Source organism: Acomys russatus, chromosome 25, assembly GCF_903995435.1.
Source record: "Acomys russatus chromosome 25, mAcoRus1.1, whole genome shotgun sequence".
Lineage (NCBI taxonomy): Eukaryota > Metazoa > Chordata > Mammalia > Rodentia > Muridae > Acomys > Acomys russatus.
This window is the reverse complement of record NC_067161.1, coordinates 35,271,987-35,285,019: the sequence shown is the minus strand read 5'-3', so window position 1 is coordinate 35,285,019 and position 13,033 is coordinate 35,271,987. Positions and strand designations below refer to the sequence as shown.

At 49.3% G+C, this 13,033-nt stretch overlaps 1 protein-coding gene across 3 annotated transcripts in view; it reads right to left on the bottom strand.

The window, feature by feature from the left end:
• Acsl6 (acyl-CoA synthetase long chain family member 6) overlaps positions 1–13,033 on the bottom strand; it is a 63,406-nt gene that overhangs the window by 24,634 nt on the left and 25,739 nt on the right. For all 3 annotated transcript variants that reach the window (XM_051168157.1, XM_051168159.1, XM_051168160.1), the window contains exons 3-10: positions 12,761–12,875; positions 12,080–12,144; positions 10,802–10,903; positions 10,308–10,407; positions 9,202–9,380; positions 8,016–8,048; positions 6,452–6,503; positions 1,102–1,175 (exon numbers count right to left, since the gene is read on the bottom strand). In XM_051168157.1, coding sequence (XP_051024114.1) covers positions 1,102–1,175; positions 6,452–6,503; positions 8,016–8,048; positions 9,202–9,380; positions 10,308–10,407; positions 10,802–10,903; positions 12,080–12,144; positions 12,761–12,875 — 720 coding nt within the window. The remainder of the gene's footprint in view (positions 1–1,101; positions 1,176–6,451; positions 6,504–8,015; positions 8,049–9,201; positions 9,381–10,307; positions 10,408–10,801; positions 10,904–12,079; positions 12,145–12,760; positions 12,876–13,033) is intronic.

Sequence of the window (13,033 nt, the reverse complement as noted above, 5' to 3'; positions counted from 1 at the left end):
CTCTCCTTTTGCCTTTTGAACCAACTTGGACAAAGTTTGGGATCCTGGATCATGGCTCCAAACCCGGTCTCAGCCAGCAGCCATGCCTCAGTTTCCCACCAAAGCATCTCAGTGCTTGGAGTATATGCGTCACGGCACCACATGGCACACGCTCACAGAGAGGCGGTCTCCACAGTGGAGAAAGGGCCTGGCCTCCTTTCTCCCGAAGGAAGCTATAGCACATACTCACCCCACTTGGGACAGGTGCTCCTTCCTTAGCTGTTTATAAACACTAACATGCTTTTGTCAGACCAAGAAAGCGAGTTTTGGACTTTCCAGTTACCTTAAAGTACAGCCTTACAATTAGCAGCTGCTGCCGCTGTTTCTCAGACTCTAGTAGTCCTTAAACACAAAATGACCAAATTAAACCCTGGCTTGCTTGACAAGCAAGTCATTGAGGCTTGCTTCTGAAATAAAGGTACACACACACAGGAGCCCGGGGAGCTCATTTTTGAAGCAGGAAAATGAAAAACGGGTTTACATGCTCCCCATCCCCAACCCTGTGCTCTGAGAGCTTTTTGATATCAAGTGAATGTTGGGGTGTGGGTCATTTCCACATTGGGGCCGAAAGCTAGTCTGATGGTTTGGGCTTGAAATTCCAGAATCTGGGAGACTGAGGCAGGAGCATCAGGTATTTGAGGCCAGCCTGGAATACATAGTGAAACTCCAAAAAAAAAAAAAAAAAACCACCACCAACAACAACAAACAAAACAAACCAAACAAAACAAAAACCATAAAACAAAAAACAAAACAGTATAACAGTATTGGGGGTTAAAAGCAGTTGTAAAAGTGATGTTTCTCTATTGAATACAGAAGCTCCTGCTTGCAAGCAGCTGCCCAGACCACAAAACTCTAAAATGATGACAACAACAAAACACAACTCCGACCGAATCCAGCCTACAGCCCTTGCAGCACGTTCATCTTAGGAAAACTGTGAATATGGTCCAACGGATTTGAAGGTGAGAGAATCATGTGGCAACATCAAAAGGCCGGACACCCCTGCTACTAAAACTTGAAGTATGTCCTTGAGAAACACCTGCATAGGAAGTTTACTTTATTCACCTCTGTCACTTTCAGAAAGCCTGAGAAATCGGCCACCACGTTCCCATGGGTGAGCATCGCACCTTTGGGGTTCCCTGAAAACAGAAAGCAAGAAAGGGTATTAATTAGGAGCCTGAAAGTTATCCTTTGGTCTCCACATATGTGCTGTGGCGTGGCATGCCAAGGCATGATGTACCCACCCAACCCCTACACAAAGTAAATAAACAAATGTTAAAATATTTAACAACAAAGCGTAAGTGGTTCATTTAAGCTAGACGTGGTGGCCCACAACTGTCGTCTGTCTCAGTTCACTGAAGGCGGAGGCAGGAGAATTTCCATGTGTTCAAGGCCAGCCTGGACTATACACTGAGACTCTGTTTTAAAAGGAAGGTGTTAGCTGGGCGTGGTAGCGCACGCCTTTAATCCCAGTGCTTGGGAGGCAGAGGCAGGCGGATCTCTGAGTTCGAGGCCAGCCTGGTCTACAGTGCAAATCCAGGACAGCCAGAGCTGTTACACAGGAAAAACCCTGTCTCGAAAAACCAAAACCAAACTAAACAAAAACAAAACAAAAAATAAAAGGAAGGTGTTAATTTTATGTGCTATGTGAATTTTGCCTTAAAATAAAAACAAAAAGGAGAGAAAGAAGCAAGATTTGTGAGGAAGATTTCTTTGGAGAGGGTTACATGGAGTCCTTGAGTCTTTTCTCTCAATCTGAAGCCTAAGCTGACACACACGCTAACAGGTTCTAGGGAAGCCAGTGAGAAAAGAGAGGAGGCCCAGTGATTACAAACAGGTCAAACAAACAAGCAACAGACCCCAGAGGCAGTGGGCAATCGACAGTCAGCCTGAGGTGGCAGGAGACAGGGCACGAGGCTGGTCTGCCTGCAGTAAAGTTGCCTTGCTGTGATGGTTAATTTGGACAGGATTTAGGTTCACCTAGGAAACCATCCTTTGGGCAGCTGTACAAGGCTATCAGGGACATTTGGCTGGGATGAGAAGACCCACCCTGAATAAAAGGCAGGGTTATCATGGGCTGTGATTCAAGAGTGAATAAAAAGGAAACCGTGAACCAGCATCAATCGCCTGGCGGCTTCCTGACTGCTGTTGCAATGTGACCAGCTGCCTTGGGACTTCCCATCATGATGGACTCCATCCATCCTTTCTTAAGTTATGAGCCAAGAGGAAACCCTCCCTTCCTTCTTTAAGCTGCCGTTGTCATGTATTTCATCACATCAGTGAGAAAGGCTGCTGATCCACACTCCCTCCCCATAAAACTGGAGGAGGAAGTTAAGTCACACAGAGTTAGTTAGGATGGGGTGGAGGAGGGTTCAGGTACCCCAGGAGAGGTATTGCCTACATCAGAACTCAGAAAAATACCCATCAATCAAAGTATACATTTTAGACATTTTCCCTCAACCATCTCCCAATTTCCACAACACACTTGCAGGTTCTTGATCCCCCATGCCAAATCTGGTGGGAGAGGGCGGAATCCCCCAATAACAAGATTGGGGGGGCAGAGGCAGCAGCAGAGAGGGGAGAAGGATGGGAGATAGTGCCCTCCCTCCATGCCGACCCCCATAGGGACAGGGAGGTTCCTGGTTTGGACTGACACTATGTTTCTGAATTCATTCTCTGTGACTTACAGTGACCATGGGACACTTTATTGCACAATAGTGACCAGGAAGACGTTTATCCACGGGCAGAAAGAGAGAGAGAGAACCTCCCTCCTCAATCAAGTGGAATTTAGTAACGGAGATAAAAATAAATTCTTTCTCATAATTATATCCCCCGAGGCTTGCTTGCTCATCTTGAAGGTGACCCATTTGCCATCAGTCACAGCCTCATCTTCTAGTTCAAGTGACGGAGGTGTTCCTCTGCCTGAGATGTGTGACAGGTGAGGTCCTTGCCTGTGTGTCTGTCCTTTCCCCAGTCGTGTCAACCACAGAGGTGGTTCTGGGAACATGGATGGATATGTTATATAAAAAGTGACTTTTTTTTTTCCTACTAGGTAGTTGCCAAAATGTCTTCCTTTGGAAAAGAGAAAGACCCACAGGGTCTGCCTCACCTATGCTTGGCTTTTCCCCCCAGTGTTCCCTCAGGCCCAAGCCCATGCTGTCTCTTCTAGTTGACCCTCAAGATAAGAATCCTGAGTCCCAGAGCCTGTAAGGCATACTGAGAGTCACCTGGCAATTTTCACCTTCAGGTTCTGGAATTTTCTAAGGATCATTCTCCAGATATCAGATACACAGCAGGAGTGTCACATATAGATCCTTGTGCCACAGAGTTCTGCATCTGTGGGTCTGGCTGACAAGCACACAATCAACATAAACCCAGGGCAGAAGTCTGAGGATCGGAGACAGAGGTTTTACTTGTTTGTTTTGTTTTTATGAAAATTCTCCACAACCTTCTCCCTGAAGCCTAACACTGACAGTGATGGCCGTTCTTCAGCTCTCTGCCGTCTTCTTATCCAGCAAAATGCCAAAGTTCAGGCCTTTTAGAAATAGAAATTTTCCTCCAGGTTCAAGTGCCACTTTACAAACAACCTATAGGACTCTTGAAATATTCCTAGGAATGTTCAGATTATCTGTATGAGCCATCTCTAAGTGTAACCCCAAAGGTTGAAGGAGAAGCAGGTGTCCATCACAGATTCTGGGAGCTGACAACAACCATCTCCTTAGAAAGTGAGAGATGAGCCTTCAGGAAAGCTCTGCCTGCTTGGATCCAGGACAAGTCCACATCTCCGGCAGAATGTCTTTAAAACTGATGTAGAAAGGTTTCCGATTGCTCATTCGAAGAACGGAAATTGTCCTAGACAGACCCACAAGCAATCTGGGTTGCATCACGAAACTGCAGATTTCCTGCCATTGTCTTTGTTGCTGGCACAGTGAGAAACTCTGTTACCCAGGCCAACGTCTCAGTGATGTGAGACTGGCTGCCGATTTCTCGGCTCCCACACAGAGGTTAAACCCACTTTGCACAAAATGTATTCACTTAAAAATCCACGGAAACTGAAGCTGAAGGGGTGGGGGTCACATGATTCCAAGGCTACTATTAGCAAGAGTGCTGAGGTGTCTCCCAGGGCACTGGCAGGTATTTTTCCGTGACTGGGTACAAGCTGGTTCCAGACAGAAGTGACAGATTTTTGTTTTCTTCTGGCTTGAGTAGGGGCTCCAAAGCACTGACTGATTCTAGGACATTCCTATTACAGGCTAGAAGAAACTCTTCCTGGAAGACCCTGCCAAATGCCAGTGTCAGCTCATATTTCCTGCATTCTCCACCAGAAGAATGGCATAGCTGTCATCAAGGCTGACAGCCAGATGCTCGGCATGCAAAGAAAGCATGTGGCTGTGTTGTGGCATTGAGGACAAGTGTGGATGAAACATTGACAAGAGGATGAACGTAATAGGCACAACACAGGCTTAGCCTAAGTCCAAGGAAGTCCAAGTATGTGGTGTAGCAGGATGGTATCAGGCCAAAGGCCTGCTTGCTACCTCAGACATGCCTGGTACCAGCCACAGTCTCAAAGCGGAAGGCCTAGCACACTAACTTCCAACCAGTTTTCCAGCCCCGTGTATGCTGCTCCTCTGCACGGCTAGGTAAGGCCAGCTTGGCTTTCTATGTGAACAGCTGTGTTTTCTAGCTGGCTAACAGCATATTCCAACAATAGCCTGAAGCATTTCCCCAGATAAAAGGGCGGCACCACTGACCAAGTAAGAAACTAAAATCCCAAAGTTAGTTACTCTTGGAAGGCAAAGAGGTCCAAAGCTAAAAGCCACAGCAGTGACTTGCTCCCCAAAACCATGTCACCAGGGGGGAAAAAAAAATCATGCTATAAAACTCAACACCAAAAAAGACTTCAGGAAATGCTATTTTAAAAGCAGCATAAGCCTGAAGGGCACTTTTAAAATTCTGGGCTGGCTCTGGAGAGAGGAGGCTATATTACTTTACTGAAAGGATGTAACAAAATACAGTTTGAAAAAAAAAATCTTTAAACCCACTTGAGGCAACGGGTTTGAACCATTCCCATCCTCTGTCTGATAAAGCCATGCTCCTCAGTACCTACTAACATAGACAATCCAGCCTTTGTGGCTGGCCAGGGGTCTCCCAAATGCTGTGTAGGCTATTCTTGGAAAACAGTGGGGATCCCAGGTCACTGCCCACTGAGATCTATCATTAGGCTGGCCAGCTCTGGGACTGAAAGTGAATGCTGGGAACATCTTGTCCATTCAGGGTGAAGCAAGGGATAGTTTGAATGAGAATGTCTCCTACAGTCTCAGGCTTTTGAATACTTAGTCCCCAGTTGGGGGCAGTCTAGGAGGCGTGGCCCTGCTGGAGGAAGTATGTCACTGGGGACAGGCTTTGAGAGTTTAAAGACTCCTGTCACTGCTAGCTTGCTCTCTCTGCTTCTTGCTTTGCAGTTCAGGGTGTGAGTTCTTAGCTCTCAGCTTCCAGCCACCATGCCTGCCTTGTTGTGTCCACCATCACAGACTCTAACCCTAACTGGAACCACAAGCCTGAATAAGTCCTTCCTTCCGTAAGTTGCCTTGGTCATGGGGTTTTATTGCAGCAATAGCAAAGTAACTAAGACTTTTCCTGAGTCATCAGATGAAAGGGGCAGCAGTGAGAAGGCCCCTGGGAGGGTGGCACAAAGAGTAGGAGGCTGCTCTCGGAGCCTCCTTGTGGAGCTGGTTTGCTGTCAAGCCTGCTAGCCTCACAAACGGTGTTGAGGGACCAGCAGCACAGTGAAAGCAGGGACAGGGCCCTGCAGACTGCAAAGTGCTGCATCTGTACCTTTTCCAGGAAGTGTTTCTAGATTTTTCTTGCTGGTTTACCCCTTGGTCAGCACCGGGCACAGTCGTTTATGCTCATGTCTTCTTCCTGGCAGTCTTGCCCATTGGTGTCCTTGCACACCCCACCCCATATCTTATTTGGTAGATTTGTCCACCTCCTCCCAGGTAAGGACTTGGGGACAGTGACAGTAGAGGGCTTAAGTGATTGGCTTATAGTACGCTAGTGAGGGATAGGGATGGGGTTTTAAACTCATAGTCCACACAAAGGCCAGGCAGGGGCAGAAAGCAGAGGGGAAAGCTATTTGCCACAAAGAAATGACTCCGTGAACTGAAGCCATCCTCCAGCTTGTGACGCGGCTGCTTAGGGTCCATTGTCCCAGGTCTAGGAGATGCTGTCCCTCATCATCTGTCTGCACCCGCCAGGCTCCGCCTTGCCCATCACGGCCAACGGTGGGAGCAGAAGGGAGCCAATGGCAGTAGCAGAACAGGACCAGGCTCAGTCTGCCCCACAGAGGGCACAAGAGATACCTGAAGTCTCCTGCCAGGCAGCCGGGAACGGGGGCACCTGGACCTCAGCTTACCTGTTGTACCGCTTGTGAAGCACACGATGGAGAGGTCGTCAGGCCGTGGGGGCTGTGGGGATGAGAAGAGACGTATGTTGGGGGGGGGGGAATCACGGCACTGCTCTACCCGTAGGCCCAGGTGTGCTCTGTAGCCAGTGATGTGTTGGGCATGTTATACACTCCTGTGTGCTCTAGTTGGAAAGATGGGCAGGTGAGCACCCAGGAAAGAGCAAAGAATCACAGTTCATGGATAGCTGTGTGTCCTACCAACCTCAAACCTGGTCCCCTTTTTCCCTATCCAGCCTGAGCAGAGTTTGACATGGGGTTGGGCTGCAGAAGCCAAAGACCTTCTTTTTCTGGTAGGCGTGGCTTGCTGTTAAGCTGTTTACAATACCCCACACTCTGTATTGGGCCTTAGCTGCAGCACTGGGCCGATGGTCCTAGGTCTCTAGGAGCCCACCTAGTCCATGTGCACACAGGAAGGCCTTCCTGAAGAGGTGGCGTGTAAAGTGAGAGGTAAGAGCCAAGCAAGAGTTATCCGGATGGAGGGAGCTCCAGGGAAGGGACTTGTCTGGGCACAGTCACCATGGTGCTGGACAGAGGGCATGTTGGGGAATCGTGGAGCAGTCCTCTGGGGCTGAGCCTGGCAGGGGCCATGTAAATATACCTGGGGTGCTTGTGGAGGGTTCTAAGAAGCAGAGCACTGGCCTGGCTGGGAGAGAGCTCACCAGGGCTGGTGAGGGAGTAGGGAAGATGGAGAAAGAGGAGGCCTAGAAGCCAGAGGCCTTGTGAGAAACTCCTCCTTCAATGCCCAGATCAGACAGCAAAGACCGTGACTGCAAACTGACCTCGGGCGGGAGTACATGGGATGGCCCCCGGAAAAGCCCAAAGAAAGATAATGAACAAAGAAGTTTAGAATGGTAGCTCAGGCTTGTAGTCTCAGTGCTGAGAGGCAGAGGCCATCAGACTGGGGGGTGGGGGCGGGGGGACTCCCTGACCAGCCAGCCTTGCCCACTTGGCCAGGTCCAGGCCAGTTGAAAAGCCCTGTCTCAAAGAATGGTGCCTGAAGAAAATCAGTTAAGGCTGACGCTGGACCGCCTCACTCATAAACAGCTGCATACGTAGAAACATACGTAGAAACACGAACACTTAAAAACAAAAACAAAAACAGGAAACAAAGACAGCTGATGCCACAAGCCCCCTGCACCACGAGGTTTACTTCTAGTTCTTAGATGTTTCTGTCCGTCTCATGCTCTGTGGGGTTCGCAACATTTGAGAGAGAAAAAGAAAACCAAGACTTCTCCATATAAATGTTACAAGGGAATCGAGGGTGGCAAGGACTGGAAGTCCTTTTGTGTCTCTCCTGCCCTCAGTCCTTGCCTGGGCCCTCAGCCCGCAGCAGCAGCGGTGGGCAGCTGGGCAAGCACTCCTGGGCTGCGTACAGGGGCTGCTTATCAGCATAGAGGTATTGATGTGGAGGTACTTGTTGGACTCTCTACCCAGCGCTGTGTGCTGAGGGGCTCCAAGAGACCAGCCTTACTCACTGCTTTGCTCACCAATGCCTGCTGGGAGACTAGCTTACCACGGGGGCATGGTGATTCTCTTGGCCACAGTCCTGAAAAGAAAGAAAGAAACAAAGAAAAGACTGTTTTTAAAAATGTTCAAAGGTTATTATAAATTAAAAAAAAAAAAAATTAAAGTCATTCATCATAGTAGGCCTCGCTCTTATACCAAGTCCAGGGCTTAGCATCCCTGACCTGACATGGGCTGTGGTGACAAATGCCACTTGAGTGGTCCCTCCTCAGATATATTGTAGCCTGAGGCCCCTGGAAAGAGGGGGGATACTGACAGGGAGCCTGATGCTCAGGGAGAAGCCAGGCGTTATGCTCATGCCACTTCGCTTGGGTCGTACTGGGAAACATGCACAAGAGAATTGGCTTAATGGCCTGGGCTTTCAGATGAGCAGCCAGTGATGGGGGCAGTGGGGAGGCAGGGAAAGGGGCTGCCAGTGCAGCGTGAGGACAAGTGGAAGGCTTGGGGGTTGGGCTCTCCATCTCATACAGCATGGTAGAGGTCAACTGCTACCGAGCAAACCTGAGGTCCAGGAGGCCAGGTTGCCTTGCATCTCTCTATTAGTCCCCACACTGGCACCAGTCTGATGCCTCTGGGGTGGTCATATACAGAAAAATGAATTTTTTTTTAGGTCTTCTGGGAGGGTCTGGATCTTATTTGACAAGAACCTTCCCAGGTTCCGGGGTCATCCAGTCCCGTGGCACACACAAGTTTACACCTTCTGCAAAGTGTAGAAGCTCAAGAGGCCATGTGAGCGCCTCTCGGGCTGGTGTCATCCTCCTTCTGTTGGTGCCTGCGGCCACTGGCTGGACCAGTCTCAGTTTTGTTTTTTGTTTTTGGTTTTTGGTTTTTCAAGACGGGGTTTCTCTGTGTAGCCTTAGCTGTCCTAGACTCACTTTTGTAGACCAGGCTGGCCTCGAACTCAGAGAGATCTGCCTGCCTCCAGAGTTCTGGGATTAAAGGCGTGCACCACCATGCCAGGCCAGTCTCAAAGTTTTAATTGAGAGGGTGCCTGTAAGCACAAGCCCCAGGCCTTCCTCCATCATTCCTTACAAGGTCTGCCTTGTCTTGCCACGGATGAACCCCTAGGGCCCAGAAGGGCCACCCTAGAGTGTGAGAGAGGCAGGTAGCTAGCAGCTGCAACTTGGCAGCCAGCCAGCTATAACCTAGTGAACATCCTAGACTCAGATTCGCACCTCTACAGCCTGCATAGACTTGATGTCCACCCCGCACTTCTGTCCTCTCTCTTTCAGGGCATCCTCAAATGGCTCCATGAGGATGACCAGCTTGAGGCCTGGAGTCTCCTTCCTCTCCACGTGTTCCAGCAGAAGTACAGCCTTCTGAGGTTTGTCCACAATCACTGTGCAGATGTCCGCTGCAGGGGTCAAAGGGGAGAGTCAGGGGAGAGAGCAGGTGCAGGCTGGCACTGAACGGGACGTGACAGGCCACTAGACCAGGTTGTGTGTAAATAAGTGTGTAAGACAGGCTATGAGGGTCATGCATCATGTGTACTGTGAGCACTAGCAGGGGTCAAGGGCAAAGGCCAGGGAGCATCCTAAAACAGACCGTTCAGCTTTTCCTCATTATAGCCCCGCTCAGCCCAGGTCTGCCCAGGGATATTTACTGCAACAACAATGGTGATGCCAAGCTTCAGGAACCTTACATGGCCATAGCCTCTTAAAAAATAGAGAGTGGGGCAGGGGCTAGAGAGATGGCTCAAAGGTTAAGAGCACTGCCTGCTCTTCCAAAGGTCCTGAGTTCGATACCCAGCAACCAAGTGGCTCACAACCATCTATGATGAGATCTGGTGCCCTCATGCAGAAATACATGCAGGAAAAACACTATATACTTAATAAATAAATCTTTTTTTAAAAATTGAGAGGTTCCCCCATGGCATCCCAGACTTATGGAGGGAGGGTTTGGGTGAAACCTGAATAAGGAGGGTTTAGACTCAGAAGGCCAAGTCAGGGGCCATTGTGTAAGGCCCTAGTGTTTTTATTGTTTTTAAATTCTGAGATAGAGTCTCACATAGCCCAGGCTGGTCTCCATCCAACTGGCTGTGCAATGGAGGATGGCTTTGAACTTCTGATCCTCCTCCTCCTCCTCCAACTTTCCAAGTGCTGGGATTTTAGACATGTTCCACCATGTTCCACTAAGGTATGTCTGCCTAATACCTTAGTATTTTCCAAGAGGAGAAGCAAAATGCCTTTTATGAATGTCCAACAATCAGCGTGGCCAAGAGGCTGGAGGATGAGGGCTGCTTGCTTCTTGGGGGGGGGAGGGGTTGGAGGTGGGGGCTCACCTGTATTGATGATGTAGCGGATAGCCCCGGGGCCCAGGGTGTCGTAGAGTGGGACCACCACCATGGAATACGTGTAGCAGGCCAGTTCTGCAATGATCCACTAGAGAAATGCAAAGTTAGGGGCAGGGAGAAAGAAGGTACAATACAAACAGCGAGTCTGTGTGTGCCAAGGCTAACAAAAAGACCTCTAGGCCGCGTTTGCTGCTACCCTAGTGTATAACCCCTGGGTTTCATGTCCATACAGCCCAGATCTGCTCCCTGGCCCTGTGCGGGCCTCTTCATCATAGCTTTTCCTTCCTTGTGGCTCCAGGAACAATGTGCATGGAACTTGGATAGGACATCCATTCCTGCTGCAGGGAAGAGCTGGGCATGCGGGTGGGAGTGCCATGGCCCTAGGTCTCTACTTTTTGTCAGTTCCCAGGCCCTACCAAGAGCGGAAACAAGACTTCCGGACCCTATTCCACTGATGCCTCTGGAAGCAGTCAGACACTCACCTCTGGCCGATTCTGTGCAAAAACGCCAATGAACTGCTCTGTGCCCACTTTACAGTCGTTCTGGAGAAGTCCCGACCCCAGGAATTCAGCTCTGTTGGCCACCTGTGCAGAGATAGGCGGGAGGCGGGGAGGTGACATAGAAAGGGGAGGAGGGAGGCTTCAGTGGACCTTCAACAAACAGCTTTCCAGCAAGTCTGTCTGAGCTTCTGAGCTCCCCACTCAGATGTGCTGAGGCAGAGGAATTTGGTGGGAAAAAGAAAAACTCCTCTGGCTTGTTGACGTTACATCATGGATATGGGAGGGGCTCATGAAGGAGGCACCTATCTCTTGGGAGATATCCATGGTCCACGGCTGGGGGGGGCATAGTCTTCAGTGGTGTAGTCACTGATCAGCTGCTCATGTTCCTGTAACTACACCCCTACCCATTCCCACGTAAGTAACCATACTGAAAAACAGACAGGAAAGTGGGAGGGGGAGCTCGTCAGGAAGGATTTCAGTGAGATGAGAGGGGGGCTATGGGAGGCAAAAGCAACTCATGACACTGTCAAAGAGTTTAAAAGCAAGTATTAGAATAAAACACACCGGGTGTGGTGGTGCACGCCTTTAATCCCAGCACTCAGGAGGCAGAAGCAGGCGGATTGCTGTTAGTTCGAGGCCAGTCTGGTCTACAAAGCTACTCCAGGACAGCCAAGGCTAACACAGAGAGACTCTGTCTCAAAAAACGAAAACAAAAAACAAAGCAAAACAAAACAAAAAAAAAACCCCAAAACAAACAAACAAACAAAAAAAACAAAAGAAGAATTAAACAGAAAGCAAAACAAGGACGGTATTGACATTCTGCGTCAGGCTTCACATGGGGCGTTTTTTTCCAGTGGAACACTTTTCTCTAAAAATTTTGAATAAGAAGACTTTAATGTCACTTTAATGTAAAATTTATACATTTTAGCCTGTGTTGTTTACTTTTATGGCTTCATTTCATTTTTTAAACCAAATTTGAGAGGTTTCTTTTAACTATAGATAACATCTGAAATGACTGTCTTTATGCAAGTTTCCTAAACACAATGTCGCACACCAGATTAGATAAGCCAGACACTGAATTCACATTGTTCTATTTTTATATTATGTTCCATAAAAATATGCAAAACTTTTCAATGTAAAAACTAATTTCAAGAAATGAGGCTCCTGGAACCCAGCTGGGCACTCCAGTGCCTCGCCTAACCCAATAGGGCGTCAGGTCTCCAGGGCTCGACAGGATGGGGCCTGGGCCCCCTTACTCACCTCTTGGTAGGACAGCCACTGGTAAGGCTGATCTGGCTTCCGGAAGCCAAGACAGGGCCCATTCCCTGCAGAGAGACAAGTGGGCCTTGTGTCAAGGAGGGAAGTGGATAGACTCACCTCTTGACCCTGTCCATGAAGATCAGGGTAGATATAATGTCCTCTGGGTCCAGAAAACTTCCCTCAAGCAGTTAGTCTCACCTGCTGTGGCCCAAGAGGGTTGTAAGGCTACAGAAACAGCTTCTACCCAGGGACCTGGGAAGCCGGGAGTGGGACAACGTGGTACCCAGTTCCCACTATGGCTTATGTGACAGTTTATGGGAGATCTAAAAGGGAACTTACAGTGGGAGAAAGTAGCAGGATGGCCCTCTGTGACTGCCTCCCTTTGTCTCATACTCTGGGACCACTGAGGCATCTCAGGGGTGCAGGTTCCAAACCATAGCTGACAGTGTGATGTGATAGTTCTAGGCTCCCCAGGGGCTGTTCATGTGTGTGTGTCATCAGGCGGTCAGTGTGCAGGGGTGAAGCAAAGCCGAAGTCAGCCTTGAGGCGTATAAATCAACTCCTTCTCTAACTGGTGGGAGGACCAGGGCCTCTCTGCTGACCTGAGGCCTGCTGTGTCCCTAGCCCCATGCTGGAGACCTGCTCAGTGCCTGGTACAACCCTCCATACACCCCTCCTCACCTGATATGCTAAGCCCACGGCGGAACACCTGGTACATGGTCCGGGCATCGTCATAATAGTGGGTAAGCAGCTGAGTGCTGTCCCCAATCACAGATCTCCGGGCTCCACCACTGTCCTAGAAACCAAGCACACCAAGGAAGTTGACTGAGGTGGCCAGGGACATCCGGAATGGGTCCTGGTGTGTACACAGTTTGGATGCACTCCTGGTTCATATAGTTGAGGCTTGGAAGTGCTCACATTCATGGCCTGCTCACATCAGAGTATACGTACCCA